The sequence below is a fragment of the Limanda limanda genome, chromosome 13 (assembly GCF_963576545.1).
Source record: "Limanda limanda chromosome 13, fLimLim1.1, whole genome shotgun sequence".
NCBI lineage: Eukaryota > Metazoa > Chordata > Actinopteri > Pleuronectiformes > Pleuronectidae > Limanda > Limanda limanda.
Genome location: NC_083648.1, coordinates 10397510 through 10418665, shown reverse-complemented (window position 1 = coordinate 10418665; position 21156 = coordinate 10397510). Strand labels below are relative to the sequence as shown.

At 41.9% G+C, this 21156-nt stretch overlaps 1 protein-coding gene across 1 annotated transcript; it reads left to right on the top strand.

Moving 5' to 3' along the window:
* Positions 1-2375: 2375 nt before the first annotated feature.
* On the top strand, positions 2376-17764 carry asic1c (acid-sensing (proton-gated) ion channel 1c). The gene is made up of 11 exons (XM_061084717.1): positions 2376-3020; positions 5594-5744; positions 6812-6939; positions 11749-11899; positions 12007-12063; positions 12489-12642; positions 12748-12839; positions 13211-13290; positions 13764-13835; positions 16619-16671; positions 17686-17764. Exons 1-11 carry the CDS (start codon positions 2376-2378, stop codon positions 17762-17764), a joined length of 1662 nt encoding a protein of 553 aa, XP_060940700.1.
* The last annotated feature ends 3392 nt before the right edge of the window (positions 17765-21156 follow it).

Genomic DNA, 21156 nt, shown 5'->3' with positions numbered 1-21156 from the left:
TCGGTGGTGATTGTTGACATTTTAAAGCAGCCCGATGGTTTTGAAACAGAAGCGAACGGAAAAGAAAAGAAAACATTTTTCCTCTCCAAAAAAAGAAGAGCAAAGATATTTTTAGTTGATTTTAAATTCATAACTCCACCCTACTTGGTCTTAGAGCAATACTTAGTAATGTTTATTTGCTTTGTGATTAGAATAAATGAGAAAATTGATACCTCTGTCATGTCTGTACATGAATCTAAAGACTATTAGGTCAGTTTAAAAGACCATAAAGTGTGAAACAGCTGGGCAGGCCGCTCCCCTCCTGCACCTCTAATGCTCGCTAATTAAAACGTTATTGCTTGTGCGTTTCGTCCATACATAAATAGGGATACTGTTGTTGAATAGGGAGTCATATGCTGGGGAAATATTTTGGTGCAGTGCAGAGTTGTATAAGTTGTTTTCACTTGCTTCCAGCCTATGCTAAGCTAACAGTCGGCTAGCTCTAGATTGTATATTAAGATGGGCGACAGGTTTCCACTTCCTCCCACTATCCAGAAACAAAGCCAAAATATCCCACATATGAAACGCTGAAGATGTCATTTGAAGCCATATTCCACCGTAGCAACGTCCTGCTGAGACACCTGCATTGATCAATCTAGAGTTAGTCTCATCTTTGAGAAAAATGTATTTGACGTATATTTTGACCTTTTAGTGAAGCCCATGTCCCATCAACTAACAAAGAGGAGGCAAGGTTTATGACCAATACTGCAGCCAGCCATCAGGTGGCGATCAAGATGCTTTGGCTTCACTTTTGGGGCGCCGTCATATCATCCATGTTTATGTACAGATTCATATCGGGCGTGCACGCAGACTTCATATCAACCTTATAATCCCTACAAGAAAAAGTAGAGCACTGTTCCGTTAAACTTTTATTGTCACCTCATTGTCAAGTCTCAATAGCTGCAGCTTTAAAGATTTAAATGTTAGACACCGAAAAATCAGTTCAGGCATTCCCTGACATGTGTACATCAATCCAGTTGGTTCAATTCAGACTCCATCGCCTACAAGTCATTTCCATCCTATTTCTAGTCATATTTAAACTGGATCAAATCCACTTATTATAGTCAAATGCATGTCATTCCAAAATGATCCCCTCTCCTGGAAGTACGTTTATTCCCCCACTTTTGTGAATCAGTTTCTACAGCCATATATCACCACAGCTGTGATCAGGTTACCGCGCCAATATTCACATTACAAACTGGAGTTATTCCAGCTAACATAATAAAAAAATCATCTCGGTATGAAGCTGAGCTCTCTGCCAAGCTGAATCCTCTGATTGCCTCACATAACTGGAGCAAAGCACCTTTAATATCAGCCAGTGCCACATCTGCATGCCGCAGAATGCCAGACTTCATTACGCTACATTCCTGAAATTATATTTGAAACTGGCAAAAAAGAAGAACTAGTAAATGTCCTATAACGGCGTATTTCTCACTTCAACTGCATTTTGCCGTGTTTATACGAGCTGCCTCCCCTCAGTTATCATTATATATATATATATATATATATATATATATATATATATATATATATATATATATTGATTCATGACTGAGCTGCAGATAAAAAAAATTACAAATTTCAGACTTCATCCTTTTTTCAGGTTGGACAATTTCTTTATCACAATTATTTCCACTTTGATTGATACCTTCCCCCGCCTCTCTGTTCCATTGGAGGTCTACTTCATCACCGGAGGAAAACAATTTTATCCACTGGCTCCACCTCATTCTCCGTTCGACTGTAGAGAGAGTGTGTGTGGAGGGGCAACAAGCTTTCTACTCCTTTCTGCAGGCTGCAAGTCAATGGACTAAAAAGCATCTCTTCAATCTGTGGGAAAAGGGAGGAGTTGTATTTCGGGGCAGCTACTGGACAAAGAGAGAACCCAGCGAAATCTGCAAGTATTGTCTGGCACTAGAGAGGGAGATGGAGGAGTGAAAGATCTGAGCAACAGGGGTAAGCCTCACCGGATTTTCAAAAGTGATTGCCTCTGTGAGTGAAGCCGTCGCCTACATCTGCAATTTTCACGGCCATTTATATATTGATGAAGGACTGGTGATGTTACGCTTGATGGTTTTTGTTAATGGAGTGATTCAGCTGTTTCTCTCATAAAGGAATCATTATGTAAATCAATTTTACCTCCCCTAAGGACCACACCTCCTTTGTTGATACCTTTTCAAGCCTGAATAGTAGGACTTCACTGCTACCTGGACATTTTTTGATAAATAAGCCTGGAGATGGTTGTGGAGCGAGCCACAGTGTGTGAATGAGGGAAGTCTGTGGTGGGCTACTGAGAAACTGCGTCTGCTAAAGAACCACCTGCCTCGACTCAAGCAAATATGGTCAAAGCAACCACATCAGAATCCATCGCCCTGGGGCCACAAAAACTAAATGATGCCCAGGAAACAATTCCCCAAAACCACAACGAGTCCGGCTCGCTGAAAACAACGATGAAAGAGATCACAGTGGCTTTTATAACGAGGACCAAGATCCATGGTTTAAGGTTCGTCTTCGCTCCGGACAAGTCCAAGCCGCAGCGGGTCATCTGGATCATGGCCTTTTTTGTGTGTTTGAGTCTCCTCGCCACCTGGTCCTGGAATCGAATCCAATACCTGATGTCCTACCCGGCCATCACCAAGATCTACATGGTGTGGGCTCACAACATGTCCTTCCCAGCCGTAACCTTCTGCAATAAGAACGTTTTCCGTGTGTCCAATCTGACCAAGGACGACCTCTACCACAGTGGCTACTGGATGGACCTCATGTATCCCAACCACACAGTGATGGAGCGGGGCCTGTCCATTCTGAAAGACAGCCACAAACCGGGTCTCCTCAGCCTGCTGGACTTCACCAACTACACCCCGGCCCCCGGTTACCGCATCGACACCACTGAGATGATGGGACGCCTCGGCCACCAGCTGCAGGACATGCTGCTGGAGTGCAAGTTTCGTGGGGAATCGTGCACCTACAAAAACTTCAGCACTGTATGTACGAGAAAGAAAGATGGTGTTTGTCAGGTGTGGATATGAATGTTGTTCACAAGGTGTATTAATAATTCATGCAAGCACTTGACAACGCTCCCTCCAGCAGGCATTCTCACGGCATGTTTTAAGGTGTTGATGTTTCATAGCCGCAAACAAGCCTGTCCTGTTTTTGCCTCTCAGACATGACAGCTTGTGAATTATTAAAGTCTTCAAAGACTCGACGGAGGAAACAAACACAGGCTGAACTACACATTGTGGTGGAAAGTCAATGTCACCATCAATGACAATGCACTTCGCAGATTTTGAAGTTTCTCATTCAGCGATATTCTCACAGGGGCGAGGTCTTGAGTTGCCAGGTTTATAAACCGTGACAACGATTAAGGAGGAAAAATGTGAACATCAATTATTCAGACATCGTAAATCAATCCGAATTAGAATTCTAGCTTCTCTAATTAAACATCTGGAGGGCTTGTAAAAAAAGATGGTCTTGCTTCAAAAATACAGCCGAGTTTCTCCATTTCAAACACCAGGCGGAAGAGTATTGTCTCCTTTGAGTAAATGCTGCACGAAGGAAGTGGAGGACGATATTCCAGATGGTGATTTTCCTAATAAATCTAAATAAATCAACACACACTGGCAGCTTTTAGTGTCAGAATCCTCACAAGACGAAATGGTGAAACGTCTGCAGTGAGAAGCAGAGTGACAAATTTACTTCTACAGCAGGGAAAATAATTGCTGGGGGAAAAAAGGCTTGTAGATTTAACACACAAACCCAACACAAATATGAACATCCACGGAAAACTCTCTAGATATCACTGATTAAAATCATGTAACTGTGACAGCTTCAGCTGGACTGTGACTGCTAATATCAGCCAGATTTGGATCGTAATTTGTATTTAGAATGTGTGTTTACATCTTAAGCACCATGTGTTGTGGCTGTGTCGTGACTGAATAAAGCTCCTCTTCTATCTACCCTTTAATAACAGTCACTGGTTAGACTCTAGGTTTCTGCTCACTCTGCAGACCTCATTATTTAGCCAGCGGGTGGAAAGGAGAGGGGCTCAGTTATCTGTCTGAGCTGTACGCTAGTCTGTCCGAGTCTGGACATGGAACACTGACTCTGATCTCAAGGGAGCAGCTTTGCCATCCCCTTAGTGCTCAAGCTTTTTCCAGCAGGGCTTGAAACCAAAACCTCACCAGACTGGATACTGAAAGAGATTTACCATTAGATGGATTCCTCCCTTTTTCTTATATTGCAGCCTTATTCCAAAATGGTTTAAATTGCCCTATAATGACAACACATGGACACAAGACACTTTATATGACACCTGAAATAATTTTGGTGCTGTTTATTGGTTGGTTTGTTTGTCTGTAGGTAAATGATTTCCATGAAAGTTGGTGGAGAGATGTGGTATGGGTCGTGGAAGAAACCATTCGATTTATGGTGCAAATCTCTATGGTGCAAGTGATTTTTCATTCACTCTCTAAAACATTGTACGATTCTGAGTTTTCTGACTTTTAAGGGCAATTAGGTGCAGCTCATTTGAATCTAAGGGGACTATTGCACCTATAGAGAGAGGTATGTGCTATGCTGAGTGTGTCTGTCTTTCCAAACCATGTTCAAACAATTAAATACCACAGTTGGAGTCAATATACATAGCAACATGTGAAAAAAAGTGAAGGGGTCTGAGTGCAGTGTTGCTTTTTGGTAGGTAAGAATATTTAGAAGACCTGGATGATTGATGAAATGTTAGATGAAGTCAATTCAAGATCTTTTCTTTAGCACCTGGAAATGTAATTTAGAAATTTAGCTACCAAATTATTAAAGTTGAAAGAAATATTTTACTCTCTATTATATTCAATTGGTAGACTTGTATCTTTTATAAGATTTCTTAAATTAACTTGTATTAAGAAATATACAGTCTGTATCCAAACCATATAGTGAATTCAATTTGAAATGTCAGCATTTCTAATCATAGTCCAGATTTATTTCTACTTGTTGGCAGGAGGGATCATTTTCTAATCACATGGAAAAACCATAAAATCGAAAAATATCTGTCAAGTCCGTTGAGTGCTGAGTGCTTGAGTGTAAAACCTGAAAATAAATTACTCAACCCGGTTGGAGTAATTAAATCACAACACAGATATTTGCTGTGAGTGAAACCAACGCATCAATTGTTAAGAGCCAGTGAGCTTCTCTGGCACAGGTTCAGTCTCCTAAGATGTTTGTCAGTCAAGTGTTTTTAAAACACGATTGAACTCCCACCGCCGATGTTTCCTCTTTAATGGCAGTAAAGTAGTGTGTTCACTATAAATGACTCCGGGGAAATTTACAGTGAAATTGGGTAAAGATTGATAGCTGCTGCTGCGGCTGCTTGGAGAGCTCCCATTAATGCCTCAAATCAGAGCCAGGTGCCTGTTTAAAGCCAGTAGGGTTCCCCTCTGCAATGATTACCTGTCCTGCACGGTTACAGGCTGACATTTATACAACCATTAGCAAAGCACAATGTGAAAGGTTTGACTTCTTATTTATACTCCTGTTTTTCTTTCTGTCCTCGTTTTTTTCTTTACAGATTTACACACGCTACGGAAAATGCTACACGTTCAACTCGGGATTAGACGGCAACCCTCTGTTGACTACATTGAAAGGTGGCACGGGGAACGGCCTGGAGATCATGTTGGATATCCAGCAGGATGAATACCTCCCTGTCTGGGGAGAGACAGGTCAGTGCGGCTCTGAGCACCATTCTGAAATTCTATCATGTGCAACAGTTACGTGGAGACTCCTCCATTTTGTTGGTTTAAGCTGCAAATCCCTATATTACTGTATGTCTATGTGTCACTTCATATAATAAACTAGAATTACTGCCTACTAATACTATTTGAGTTAGATAAATCACGGAGCCTTTGAGTTGTCTTTGGATAATGACCAGAAAAGTGTTTTTGGAGATGTCACAGTGAAGTTGACCTTTGACTGTTATGATAAAGATAAATGAAATATGAGATCGTAATTTTTTCATATTTTGTCTAAATCAACTGATTAATGTTCAAAACATGTGGTTGTGTGGTCTTAGTGACAATCACCTTTAACCCTTTCAACCAAATTGTAATCACTTAATCCTCGACCCAAAGTGGATGTTTGTGTCAGACATACACTGTAAATAAAGACAAGTCTCCACTTCCTCCTGTTTTACAAATTGAAGCCAAACTATCTTTCATACAGAGGCTGCCATCTTGCACTTTTGAGGTCCTTTGGATTCAGAGTTTTGGCAGTAAGATCATGGAGTGGAGCCACGGTAGCAAGGTTCCACCAATAGACCATCTCAGCATCAAATAACTTTTTCAAACCAAATTTACTGGGAAAATAAGCACTTGAACAAACAATCAGTGTGATAAGAACAACCTTAAATGTCAGAAACCATCGTTTAGCGTACTTTGATGTTTTAAGTTTGGTCCACGCACCATCCAGTTACATGGAGGAGGCGGGGTTATTGACCTACACTGCATCCAGCCAGCAGGGGGTCATCAAGATGATTTGGCTTCATTTTTGAGCTGTGATAAAACCCGTCTTTATTTACAAGAATGGAAAGGATGTGAAGTCACAGGGAACTTTGTCATCAAACCTTTAAACTATTACATTCTTTTACACTTAAATATGAGTATTTCTCTCTCATTAGCTTCTATCAGGGAGTTTAAAGACTCTCGATTAATCCACATCCATCACTCCCCACAAAGCGAGTTTCCATAAGCAACCACCTTGTGTTACATGTTCTGGCGTGCTGTATCCACAGATGAGACCTCCTACGAAGCAGGCATCAAGGTTCAGATCCACAGCCAGGATGAGCCGCCTTTCATTGACCAACTGGGATTTGGTGTGGCCCCTGGTTTTCAAACTTTTGTGTCATGTCAGCAGCAACTGGTACCTAACGTTCGGCCTCCTCCCCTGCAACCTCAACCTTCTTCTTCTTCTTCTTTTGTTTTTTTTCCTTTGCTCTGCTTCATTTCGTGTGTGTCGCCAAATCCTTTCCAAGCCACTGCCCATTACCTCTGTGTCACAGAGCCTGGAGCAAAGTCAGATCTGTGATTAATCTTGTGTGGGGAATGTGTAGTGAGTGAAAGTGTTAAATAAACATCCAGCGGGTCCGGGCACGATAAATGAAACTGACGAATTACAGCAGCCAAGGAACATTGGTAGAGCAGAGCCAAGTGGATGGATGCAAGCATACGAGCATACTGTGCTTATCAGAGCCAAATAACCTCAGACCATGCAGACGGCAAAATATCTGGCAGAGTGTGTGTTTGATTGTTCATACTGAGCCCGTCTGGGAGAAGTGACTGTATGAGAATATGAATACAGCTATTTAAATGCTGTGAAAACGGTCTTGAGTGGCTCAGTTACAGAGGAGGCAGAGAAAAGCTAGAGACGATAGGATTTCACACAGCAGATATTTATGATCTAAAACAAAACGTTACTTCCACTGCTGAAGGTGTCTCAATCAAAACAATAAGGAAGTTATTGAGTTTGATGATATTAAGCAGCATAGGATCATGGGAGTGGGTGTCAATTAGCAGGCGACCAAAACAAAGTTTGAGTTTAAACATTGTTGGATAATGTAAGTACACAAGTCACTTTATTGAAGAATTGGTACATATTATATCTTTTAGTAAGTCAACCTAATTTAAAATGAACAACCTTAAAACAATGATGAAGGATTTTAACATTATATGATGTCGGGTTAACGTCTTCAGATCCTTACAATAAATAATTGACGCACTATATCTTGAGGGAAAGGATAATGGGATTATCTTTATATTTTTGGTGACAAATTTGACTATAAAAAGAAGGTGTCATCATATTATTTTATTTCTGCACCCAAGTCAACCCCCTGGCTATTTTGAAGACACATTTTGTGATGTATCATGATTTAAGGACACTGTAAAAAGTGTGTTTTAGCGCACAATATCAAGAGAAGCAGAAAGAGCCTGCGGCAGGCGACTTGACCATAAAATAGAATTAGCGCCCGGTGCTCGACCGTCCCGTTACTGCTGCCAGGGCAGGATGGAAAGTAATAACTATAGTAGAGCCTGAATTGATCGGGAAAACCTGTGTGGAAGGTCGTAATACTGAGCAGCCATGGATTTCCTATCCAGATCTAATGGAAATGTACAGCAGTTATGTAATGTTGCCAAGACGACGTTGTGTCTCTAATGCTAGAATAGTGCACGAGCCAAACACCAGTAGTTGACTTCCAAAAGGAAGCAGTGACAGAAAAGTATCCAAAGGCAAAACCCAAGGAAAGACTTTCAGCAACTACCTCTGAGATCTCGTGTATGTATGTATGTATGTGCTGCAGGCTTATTAATATTTATACCACATAATCAGCCCCTGGGAAGTATTGAAGTAATGGACATTCCAGCAGAAATCATATTCATTGCATTACGAATCAATCAAGCCTAATTTAAATGAATTTGCTCTGAAAGTTAACGGTCTTGGTCAGTTCCCGAGCATGAGAGAAATTATGCAAATAAAAGCTCCACCCCTCTTTGAGCAGAATAACATGGGATGATGGAGGCAGCGGGTTTGGCCTCATCAAACAGACACTTGGACACCACAAAGATGACAAATTTTATTTCATGTATTTTTGAATGTACAATATGTGTCTCTCTCTCTCTCTCTCTCTCTCTCTCTCTCTCTCTCTCTCTCTCTCTCTTTCTCTTCTCTGTTTCTCTCTGTACAAATGCTGCAAACTGCTCCGAGTGTATCATCATCCATCCGTCTCCGAGCCGTGAATCTGCTCTGGTTAATCACCGTCGCAGAAGTTCCCTCCAGAAAGCAAAAGTGCGAGAGGTGTCATTTATAATCACAACACGAGCGCCCACCCCAGTGACAGCAAAGAGACGTGTTTACGGCCTGAATTAATTAGGCTGTCATAAAAGTCTGGCCAGTTGTAATTTCAGTCAGTCTCCAGCAGAAGTGCAGTGACACAGCTCTCGGAGTAATGACAGACAGCTGGAAGAAACACTTGTGATTTCTGTCAAAGGAATGAATTGAATTTTCAACTTGATTCCAAACCACAGCCAAGGCCTACAGTCTCCCTATGAAACCACATTTCCTCATTTGTATCTGCACCAAATTGCACAATTAAACAAAATCAATGATTTATTCTCTGAGAAATGAAAAGTGAAAGTGAAAAGAAAAGTTCTTTCTTAGGTGATGCGCTATCCAACCCACAAAAAGTTCATGAATATTCGTCCTAAAGTTCCTGCGTAATCCTGCTAACTAATACACATCTGCCAAGGCCCAACAATCCTGTTTTGAAGACCCATCAGTTCCCTAATCATGATTGATATTTTTTAACAAGGAAATCAGTTCAAGAAAGAAAAGAAAGAAAAACCTAAGATCCCCTCCCCCTGATATGGATCCACAACTAAATGTATTGGGTTCTTCCCTGACCCGTACCACATCTATCCACCATGTTTGATGGAAATCCATCCAGTTGTTTTTGTGTAACTAACAAACTGCGGAGGGGTGAAAACACAACATCCTTGGCTCAAGTAAAAACAGGCTGTGACTTGTGAGCCAGTTAGAAAAACTGCACCATCAAATCTTTTCTCTAGAATTACGTAATGGTTGGGATGTGATGGAGAATGACGACAGGCCGTCTGTGAGGACGAAGGCTTTGACCATGTTCTGTCACGAATCTTGCTGTTGCTCCTCTCATTTACTTTGATACTGATGTGGGCTGTGTTCCCTCACCCCTCACCCTAGATGAGACGTCCTATGAGGTCGGCATAAAGGTTCAGCTTCACTCTCACTCAGAGCCTCCTTTCCTCCAGCTGGGCTTCGGGGTCGCCCCCGGCTTCCAAACGTTTGTTTCCACCCAACAGCAGAGGGTAGCGTATGACTGTCTGGGCCTGCTGCATGACGACAAATTAATAAATTAACATAAATAAATTACCATTATTAAATGGCTACACACCCACCATCAAGTTTCATAGTTTCATCTGCTGCCCCTCTTACCCCAAAGGAATGGATCCATCCATCCACCCCCCCCTACCCCCCCTCTGTGTGGCTGAACATCTGCAGTCCCTCCTCGTGGTCATTGTCTTCTCTGTTTATCAGATATAAATAAAAAGCAGCTAATGTGTTTCATCCCAGCTTTAAGACATTCATCCGAGTCCGTATCTCCATCAGAGCTGTTGCTTGGCTTCACCCTCTCATTGTCATTGTACGTTTAACGCTCACTGTCATCGAGTCGATCCGCCCGGGCCGCTCCTTAACCTCATTTACCAGACAATGTGATGCATTAGATTGTTATTTTCTATTACCCACGGGGACCCTGGCACCAGTTTTGGAGTCTCGCATTTATTGCACGAGTGTTTTATCTCCAGTGTAACTCCAGTTATGAGAGTCTGTGGGCTAGAAACGGAATTCAATAAAGGCTTAATCATGTTTGCCACTTTTAAGTCCACCTCCTCAGTGGATTGTGCTCTGTCTTCGTCACTCCGCATCGACTAAATGGCCGTTAGGCCGTCGGAGTTAGCCCGCTTAGAGCTGCCGGAGATGATTGGGAATTACAGCGAACCCTAATGTGACAATAGCGGTATCGTTTCCCTGTGAAGTTTGTCAGGAGGAGGCCGCTGGCATCGATCGCCGGAGAGCTCCCGCCGCAATTAGTGCCGTTTGCTCAAATGCCCGAGCAAACATCGGTGCCCCTCATAAATAATTGCTTCATTTCTGTCGTGAGAAATGTGTAGTCGGCATTCATTACCATAAGTTGCAGTAAACAAGACTTTTAAAGGGAGCTGAAAGTCTTGCGTGTGGTTAAATGTCACCGTGACCCCCCCCAAAAAAGTTCCTTTAAAATGCTGAAGGGAGCTCCGAGCAGATTGCGTGCAAAAATTGCTGAAGCTACAAGAGGAGCGCCATGGGTTTGATATTTAGTGTGAACCAAAACCTTAGAAAGTCATTAAATAGTCCTCATTAGTGGGTTCGTTTAAGATTCCCAGAGTTACTCATAGATGGGACCTGCTCTTCACCTTGTTAATGAGAGTTCCACCTCTAATGAGACTGTAGACTGGAGATACTCTGTATATTCTCAACCCATTGTTAAATCCACAGGCCTTTGCTTTCAGAGTAGTGCGGTAATGAACTCTCATGGGTGTAGAAGGGGGGACTTGAATAGTTAAACCCCCTTTAGTTTGCATTATAGGACTTATTAAATGCACTACTTGTTAATGTGTTGCGCTGTATAATGTCTGTTCAATTCATTGGATTGTTCATTTGAAAAGTGTAAACTGTTTATTTACTGTTCTGAGTTTCATTTCTCAGGATTGTAAAAGATTTGTCCATCGGTTGTGGTGTCCTGTCTGAAACTACACATATTACAGATTTCTATTAAGCCCGTCTCTATTCCCATGGTACTCTGCTTCCTACCGGGGCCTAGACCTGCACTAGTGATGTTCTGCATGACGTCTGCCTGCTGCAACACATGAGCAATGATGTTGTTCTCACTGGACGTTTTTTGTGCCAATATTGTCTCAGTGCACATTTTCATTTAAATGTTTGTTTTTTGTTCCGTATCGTGATATTTTTTGGTTGTTTTCTTTTGTCAGCTTGTTGCCCTCTCTTTTTTTCTACTTCTGCTTTACCTGCACTACACTTTATTGTTTGTAACCCTGTGTGCTCGTATACTGAGGGGAAACGTGTGCCGTTCGCTCTTTTCAGCTTCAGTACCTCCCTCCGCCGTGGGGCGACTGCAAGTCGACTCCCATAGACTCTGAGTACTTCTCCACGTACAGCATCACCGCCTGCCGTATCGACTGTGAGACCCGCTACCTGCTGGAGAACTGCAACTGCAGGATGGTTCACATGCCGGGTAGGAATTATCGCTGACCACTGAGAAACATGGCAGATACACTGTTCGACCTCCTGTGGTGTTTATCATATTTGATGCATTAACTATTTTTGATTTATTTCAAACAGGGACTTCTACAGTTTGCACACCTGAGCAGTACAAAGACTGTGCTGACCCGGCTTTAGGTGAGCCCACACACACTGCCCTCTTTGTCCATATTAGAGGGATAGTTGCATTAATGTCTGAATTGAGCCACAGCCGAGCCTTTAGACTATTTCAATCCTCTAGATAAAACCTCTGCAGCTTTAACTTGGAATGACTTTCATCTCAGGCAGTGTAGAAGCAAAATAATGAGGTAAAATTATTGTTTTAAAAATCCCATTAGCGAGATATGTGATTCGTCCACGCTTCGCTGATATCAAATAAATCCCACAGCGCGTCCCCCTCTCCCTCTTCTCACGGCTTCAGTCATTATTTGCTTTCATGGAAAGTGAACGATGGCAGCGATTGGAGCTTGAAGAGATATTTTTAGCGGAGACTTTGAGAGCGTCTTGTTGTTTGATTCCTCGCAGATATCACACTGTGTTTGAATTACTTTGATCATCCGCAGACTTTTTGGTGGAGAAGGACAACGATTACTGTGTCTGTCAGACGCCCTGCAACATGACCCGCTATGGCAAGGAGCTGTCCATGGTTAAGATCCCCAGTAAGGCCTCTGCTAAGTATCTGGCTAAGAAATTCAACAAAACTGAGCAATACATCGGGTAAGTATTATTGAACAGTAGTGAGTTTCTCAGGTAATGCCTTATTTTCGATATATTAGGACTAATCAAATCTTGTGGGCGTGCTCTTCTCTGTCGTCCCTCCAGAGAAAACCTCATGGTCCTGGACATCTTTTTCGAAGCTCTGAATTACGAGAAGATTGAGCAGAAGAAGGCCTATGAAATCGCGGGGCTCCTCGGTAAGATTCTCACAGCTTCGTGGCTCATTGTGACAGAATGAACGCGGCCCACCTCGGTGTCGGCGCTCACAGCGGGCCGCCGCTGCACATTTCACAACGTGTCTTCACGCCTGGCGCTTTGAGGTTCTGCCTCTTTGAAGTCGTGAAACTGGCTGAGCACATTTTCATAATCTGATGCTCCTGCAAGGGCAACGGGTTCGGGTCTAATGAGCAGTCGGGGCTGGATGGAACCTTTTGACTGTTCGGCACAGATTATTTAGAGAGATACTGAATTAAAAGTGACAGCGTGGGGACCAGCATCACACACACACACTCCATTGTTCAGTTGTTGTACCTGCCCATACAGTTTCTGTTCTTCTGTCTTTCTGTAGGTGACATTGGAGGTCAGATGGGGCTGTTCATCGGAGCCAGCGTTTTAACAATACTGGAAATATTTGACTACCTTTATGAGGTACAAGTTGAAATACCAAGTATTACTTCTCTATATTTATGTCTCAATGTACCAAACTTAAAGGTCCTGTCTGTAAGATTTAGGGGAAAGGGATCTATTTGCAGAAATTGAATTTAAAATAAAATGCATGACATCTGAAGGTTCTCATTTATTGTTTGGAAGGGGAGGGTGAGTTGAGGGGTATTCAGCTGCAATATGACACTTCACCACTAGATGTCCCTGAATTCTACACACTGAACCTTTAACAGCTCATTAGCAATATTTAGATTGGAAAATATTGATGTTCTACTTCCTGCTGAGAGTTAAATGAGAGGATCATACTATTCTGTTGCTTTAACAGCTAACAGATGTTTTCTGAGTAATTATTCAGACTACACTTTAATGTCGTTGTCCTGCTAATGTTTGATGCTAATGTCAATAACTTGTCCAACGCCAGTCATCTGTAATGTGTATCTGATGTTTTCTGCATCCAGGTGTTTAAGGACAAGGTTTTGGGTTACTTCACACGCAAGAAACGACCTCAGCGTTGCCAGAGCGACAATCTGGTAATTTTCAGCTTCTCCGAATGTCTTTGACTGAATGGAGTGAATGTGACATGTGTGATGATCTCAGGAACCACGGCAACCACAACGTGTCCGCTTGCACTCAAAATGCTTTTGATGAACAGCACCAGAGTGGAAATCATTAGTATGAATTGGTACTACAGAAACAATGTGTGAACACGTCCATTAATTATACATACATATTGTTTTTATTGCACAGTATAAATGCATAACCAATTACTACACACGCACATAAACTCTTTATTTACATGATGACATAATCTAAAAGATAGTTAGAAGACAGAAAACAGATAAATATTGACTGGAGATCAAACTTAATTGTTTCTTTTGACACTTGAATGCCCTCAGGTTTTATTTATGACTCACAAAGCTCCTATGATCACAGGTTGTGTCCTTCATCTTAGTTAAACCTTCACCTGTCGAGAGTTTACACAACTTATAGCCTCCCTTATTCGTGCCATCGCAGTTAACTAAGAGCAGGAAAAGTCACGTGTCCACGTCATGTGCGGCAGTACGATGAGATTCATGAGAGGAGATGATGGAGCAGAACGCGGGACGAGATTAAGAGGTCTGGGGATTTTATTAACATTTGATGATCTACTCGTTTAGAAAGCCTTCGAGGCAATGAAACCCATTTTCCCTTCAAAAGTGAGGAGAGTAATGTGAGGCATTTCTTTCCCAAACCTAAATCACAGCATTTTGTTGACCCCAGTGGTTTAACACACGGCTTCCAGAGGCACCTCCCCTGCAGCCGCTTACATAAAGGAATGGAGAAATTATTTATAACCAAAATGCACCTTCTAATCAGCAAATGCGCTGCACGTACTGCTGAATCAAACATTCTGGAAAAGGTGGAAGAAGGTTCTACTTTTCCAACGTAAGACTTAATTGTATTTTCTACGAGCTGAGCTAGGACGATAAGTTTAAAACGAAAATGGAATCAGATTTCTCAGTGATTACTTTATGGATCTTGATAGAGGACAAATATTTCTGAGTGGTATGTTATTTGTTGCAGATCCAAAATAAAAAATTATTTATATAAATGTAATACATTTAAATGTGATTTCATGCTTATTGGACCTTGGTGGATGTATTTGGTCACTGAGTGACCTTCCAGATATTTAATCATTCCAACACTAACCAATATTACAACCTTCCAATTTCCTCGTTAATAAACAAAGAAAATACGTGAACTTCTCTTTTTAACCTATCGATGCCAGTAGACCTTATTTTTCAAAGTCTCATCTGTAATAGCCACTCAGTCCTTTTCTCTCTCGAAGCTCAAAGCACTAATCCGCCTCTGCAGGTCACTGTCGAGGCAAAAGCAAAAACAAACTCTGGAACGTTTCCTCTACTCTGGTGCCGTTTTAATCCAAAGCATCGAAGTTGAGCTTAGTTCAATGCAGACATTTTGCATTTGATTGTTTTTGTATCCAGTAGTTTGCTTCTGGACAGAGTCTCAGGAATGCAATGCTCTGATTCTTTGTCGCGACGCACAAGCCCAAGACTTTTTCATCAGGTGTAGAAAACAAAATGGATCGTGACTAGGGTTGCAAAATTCCGGGAATATTCAAAGTTGGAAACTTTCCATGGGAATTAATGGGAATTAACGGGAATAAACTGGAAATGTTGTGGGTAATTTATACTAACTGTGTTTACCTTGTCATATACAGACATAAATATAAACATTTAGGCTGATTTGAGTCCTGAGGAAACTTTGGGCACTTGACTATATGCTTCTGCATCTTTGTGGCATTCTTAAAATAGGTCTTTGCACAGTATTTGCAAATGTACACAGCCTTTCCTTCTACATTGGATGGGGTGAAATGTCTCCACACATGAGAGAGTGCACGTGGCATTGTTCTATAGAATCAGATGAGAAAAAAGTTTGTAAAAAAACACTAATGCAATGCCAGAGATATAAATAGTTAGCCAAACAATTGGAATTGTCTGTACTCATATTTTACAATTGATGGATAAATGAATGGAAATAGGCTAGATGAACAGATGAACAATCCTCAATCAGCATGCTAATATATTTTCGCCAGTAATATCATCGAAACTTACCTGACTAGTCCTGCACACTGCAGCAGGCCTCATTAGTGCTGTAGTGTGCAGGATGCTTGGAATTATCCCAGCTAGAAATTTACCGGAAACTTTCCGCCCCTTTGCAACCCTAATAGTGACACATATGATTGATGAAGAAGTTGTGGGTTTGTGTTTGCATGAGGATTGTGTCCGTGCATGCTCGGCGGCCTCAGGTCGAGATTTGACGGCTGATGTGGAAGAAAAGGATGGAAAACACGAAGAGTACTTTGGTTTAGACAGCTAGTTTTACTGTGTTTGCAGACAAAGCTTTTATTTATTCAGCGGCTGACATTAAGAGAATATGTCCTGCTTTTTTTCTGTCATCGTGTTCTTCTGACTGTGTTCTCCTTCATCCATGTCACATGTTCACGTGCTTGTTACAAATCCATCTCCTTTACCTCCTCTCTCTCATATTCAGTGATTCTTTTTCAACTAGTCCAACGTCACATCTCCACTCACACACCCTGACATAGAAGTTATGCTTTCAGTTCTTTTTTACTCTTCTGGGTAATCGCCCTGTGCAGAAAACCCCCCCACCAACTTTCTTTTCCTTTACGTGAGGGGGAAACACTCTCTTGCCGTCTTCCCCTCGCGGTTTCAACTTGTAGCATTTGCACTGTGTTTATTTTCATTTCAGTCACCCTCACCCATCTTTCTTTTCATCATGTCTATTCCAGGAGTTTCCAGAGAACCCAACCAGCCCTGGTGTCACGCCTAATCATGCCCCCAGGTAGCACACCCCATTGATAATAGATGCTCCCTCCCATGCTGTCCCTCTCTGTCATACATACTCAGCCATCTCATCCATCGTTTCCTCAGTGACTATGAATGATTTGGTTTGCTTTAGCAGGAAAGGAAAGGGGTGATTGTGTAACTGTATCATTTCCCGCCGTGTCGTAGTGTAGTTCGTGTGTGTCTGTATTTAACGCTTCAGCAGGAGACAGGAGTTGGTTGGATTCTCTAAGTGCGAATAAAAATAACTAATAGTGCAAAACTTGCTCCTTGCACTAAAATAACGATGCTTTCTTTCCCATAGGATAAAGCTCAGTGCTCGTGTGACAGATCTATTGAATCATTGCAAAAAAGAGCTGAACCACATGGGAGCTATTTGTTTTCCCTGCAGCACAGAAGTCCATTTATAGGCAATGCATTTCAGGCTGGTGCCGGATAACATCACTAGATGCATCACTTTGTGATGTTATCACAGGGCTGCATGCAGTGAGTTTGCACAAAATATAAATGGTTCTTTGTCTGCCGGAATAGCCATTTTGTTTTGGCCAGTGAGGCTCCCAGTGTTGTTATCCGCACACCAGTGGTTGTCTACTTAGCAAGTGTCCTCGCACACACACACACACACACACACACACACAGGGAGACGCAGACGTATGTGGGTGTGTCAGCTTCTGTGATTAAAGAGGAATTGAACATGCTAGTGTGAAAAAGACAAGACTAAAAATCTGCTGTTTTTCTCTCTCTCTCCTCTCTCTCCTCTCTCCTTTCATTCATCTTTCCCAACCTCAACCCCGACTTTCTTTAAACTCTCTTCTCGATCTTGGAAATCCGTTTTATGTGTTCCCTCACCACACTCTCCATTGCATTTGTGTGTTTTTTTTTTTTTTATCCTCTTAATTTACCTGTGCATCACTTCTTTCCTTCATCATCATCGTTGCTCCCTTCATCGCCCTTCCCTTAACCCGGTTGACCTCGTCTTCCCTCCTTCCCCCCCCTCCCCTCTGTCCTGCAGAGCACCTGTGACACCCTCCGGAGTCACTCGGACAGTCTCGGATTCACGCCGAACATGTTACCTCGTCACCCGACTCTAGGCAACTTCGAGGAGTTCGCCTGTTGACGACATAAAGTAGGGGTCGGGGGGGTGGCACATGTGGGGGACTCGCCAGCAAACTGTGAAATAATTTGTGTATTTACCAGAACAAGGGGTTGATTGTATAACTCAAAATCATATAGTAGAGTTTATCAATGCCTGAATAGAAATAGAATACTATCATCAGAAGAAAAAAAAGAAAAAAGAGAGAGAGACCACTTCCAAAACAGAACTCAGGTTTAACTGCCATGTCAAGGCGTCAGTGTTAATTTATTCATGTTTCATTTTGTGCAATTGTTTTTATTATCCAGTCACTTTACAATATACAATCACTGAAGATAATATCCGTGTCCAAAAAGGGATTCTGACGAGTTACTGTTGTGCTAGTTTTTTCTGTACACCAGTGGAAAAATAGAAGTCCACCTGTGGACAGTGGTGTGTGTGTAACTTTGCAGTTTCTTCTCAGTGTTAACGTCTCCCGCATTTTAACCGATGCCGTATCCAGTGACCTTATACCCGTCACCTGTTAGAAGAGCAGAGCCTTTTTACAAATCTGCTCCACTTTGACGAGCTGATTGTCGGATATGAAAAGAGCTGCTCCCACCTGAATCAAAGCACTGCACCAGTGCTACACGTTGCCTTTTGCTACTTGGAGGCTTCGAGCCTCGTGAGTTAAACAACCGTGTTTGGGAACAGAACAGGAACTGGATTATTTGTACATATGCAAGAGTTGAGTTGAGACGACCGAAGCGACTGAGCGACTGGATGTGTTTTGTTAGCGTTACTCACTTTTTACATAAAGTACATTTAAAAAAAGAGAGTCAGGAGGCAAAACAGGCTGTTGATTGTACCTTTATATCTTTATATAGCTGATATGTTCATTTTCATTCACGTCTCTCCCATTTTTTCTGGGATAGTGTCGCTGCGGCGACCGTCACAAAACGATGCTAGCGTTCAGCGCGCTGTAGAAGCCGGCCCTTATTTCACGTGGAACTCATCAGACTTAAAACAACAAGTCAGGCGCTCTTCTGCCTTTTCTAATAATTCTGTTGTTTTTCTCGTCGTGTCTTAAAGGTGTTGATCAGCACAATGATAGTAATCTATTCTCTATTGAACATGAGTGGGGGGGGTTTAAATGAGGCTTGTTGCTGACAGACAGATTCTGGCTGATTGCAACACAACTGACAGCGGGAGAGTTTATCATGTAGAAGAGAATTGCCTCAAAGCATCAAAACCACCATGCACCTCGGTTCAGTTGATTTCTAACAGAAATGCATTGTACAATTTTCCCATTGTATCCTCCTATTATTATTATTATTATTATTGCAGAACATGTAATGAGTCACAAATAAGAGTTTGTGATGTATAAATGATCAAGTATAATAAACTCTATATTTACCCATCTTACTCATGTACACACCTTCTCTTCTTCTCTCTGTGTCCGTCCACTTCCTCCCTTCTTATTGAAAACCCTTGACACCACAGTTATGGACTTGTAGGTAGACTCACACACATCCCCGGCTATAAATACTTTATTGACTTTTTCTTTTCTCTCTAACGATGTGAAACCTTTCAAGTATAATGCCGACCACAGTGAGTGGTGTTCATAAACATTGTAGCTTTATTACTCTGTTGTCTGTTGTATTAGATGACTGTTGATGTGAAGCACAAACCCTTGGAGATCAGCCATCACTCGAAAGCCAGTGACAGGACGTCTCTGGCTGTGACTACCTTTTACGGATCGACTTTTAACTTTCCCACACTGTTGCGCACGGTGTGTGTGTTCACTGCTCCGGCGTTATCAGGGATAACGAGTGCTTTCTCCGAGAGGAGCCAGAGACTTTATCCAAATGGGAATTTTACCTTTCAGGAAAAGAAAACGAACAAAAAAAAAAGGGTGAAATCAGTGGCGTTGTGTCATGAGCAATAAATGCACTGGATGAGAAAAACCAATGTTAAAACAAATTTGATTTGGGATTATCACGACATGGTCAACAGCCGGAGCGGATGTAGACGACAAGCAGCTGCCAACTGCAACACACTAACGTACGATACACGTGAATAACAACCATCATCAGCCAAAAAACAAAAAGAGACACAAAAAAGGCCAATTCACGTGACACAATGATGCTGTTCTGAAGATGCTGCATTGCCATGATGATTTTAAAGTGTGTGTGAGCGTGCGCGTGTGTAACGTTGAATCTACCGTGAACTGTGGGGGTGCGTGTCGGATTTGTGACTCTAACCCCCCCCCTCCCCCTGCCTTACCAGTAGAAGAGCAGCAGAGTGTACGAGAACTGGCAGAAACTCATCCGTGACCTGTGTGTGCTCATTAAGTCGACCGACATTTACTGCATAGCTATGACCAAGTAGAAACACAATATTCTATACTGTTACTATACTGTACAGAGATTTGAGCTATTTTATTCTTACAGTTCATAATAGTTCTACTAGTGACCACACGGCACAGCACCCTGTTTCCTTCCTGCATGACCCCTGTGTACCCCTCTATTATCTCTGGTCTCTTAATGTAATATTAGCCGAGCTGTTCACTTTGTACTGTCCAGAGTGTATTTCTGGAGCCAGGTGAATCTGAGAGAGTTCTCCATATCGTGTGGTGCAGTTTGGGATCATGCAACATTTAACTTAATAAAGATAAGAGTGCAAAAGTGGAAGACTACAATATCACATAATGTGGCTTGGAGGGATAATAGATGTGCCTTTAAGACTGGTTCTTTCAGGAAACATTAACATTTTCACCCACACACACACACGTGGGGAACTGGATTTGCTTCATCTGGCTCTCTGTGCATTTTACTGTAGATATGTGATTTTAACTCTGAACTGTACATTAAATAGTTCATACAATGAACCGTCCGTTTCCTTATCAGTCTTAAACCAAACTGTGACTAAACTGTATTTCAGTGTGTGGTTTTCTCCGAGCTCGTCTTATTGGTCGAATACGTCTCAGCTGGGAAAAAGGTTGCCCAGAACTTCCAGTAGATTAGCTGAGTTTTTAAGAGACAGATTTTAAACAACAAATTTTAGACTACAATTATCCTAAATCTCATCTTTGCTTATTTAGACATTAGGTGCTCCCAACAAGAATAAAAACAACTTTATCAAACCTGTTATAAACCGAATCTGACTATTTAAATTCAAGAGGTTTTAGTAATCAAACACACAACAGCAGATTTGAAGACATTTCTAGAAATGCTGAGTTTTCTTTACTTATTAATATGCAGGCTGTGTAAATTTTTGTCAAAGAGAGTCAAGCATCAAGGTTAATGTAGAAGCTGTTCTGGAGCTTTTAGTCATCTCTCATTTTCTTCCTCAGCAGATGGGAGTTTGCCCACTTGTCATGGGTTTGACTGAAAGCTCCGGAGCAGCTGC

Coding starts and splice junctions, on each gene's coding strand:
- asic1c (XM_061084717.1), top strand. CDS start 2,376: ATGGTCAAAGCAACCACATCAGAATCCATCGCCCTGGGGCCACAAAAA. Junction 3,021..5,593: donor CCTACAAAAACTTCAGCACT/GTATGTACGAGA, acceptor TTTTCTTTACAG/ATTTACACACGCTACGGAAA. Junction 12,840..13,210: donor TGAAATCGCGGGGCTCCTCG/GTAAGATTCTCA, acceptor GTCTTTCTGTAG/GTGACATTGGAGGTCAGATG.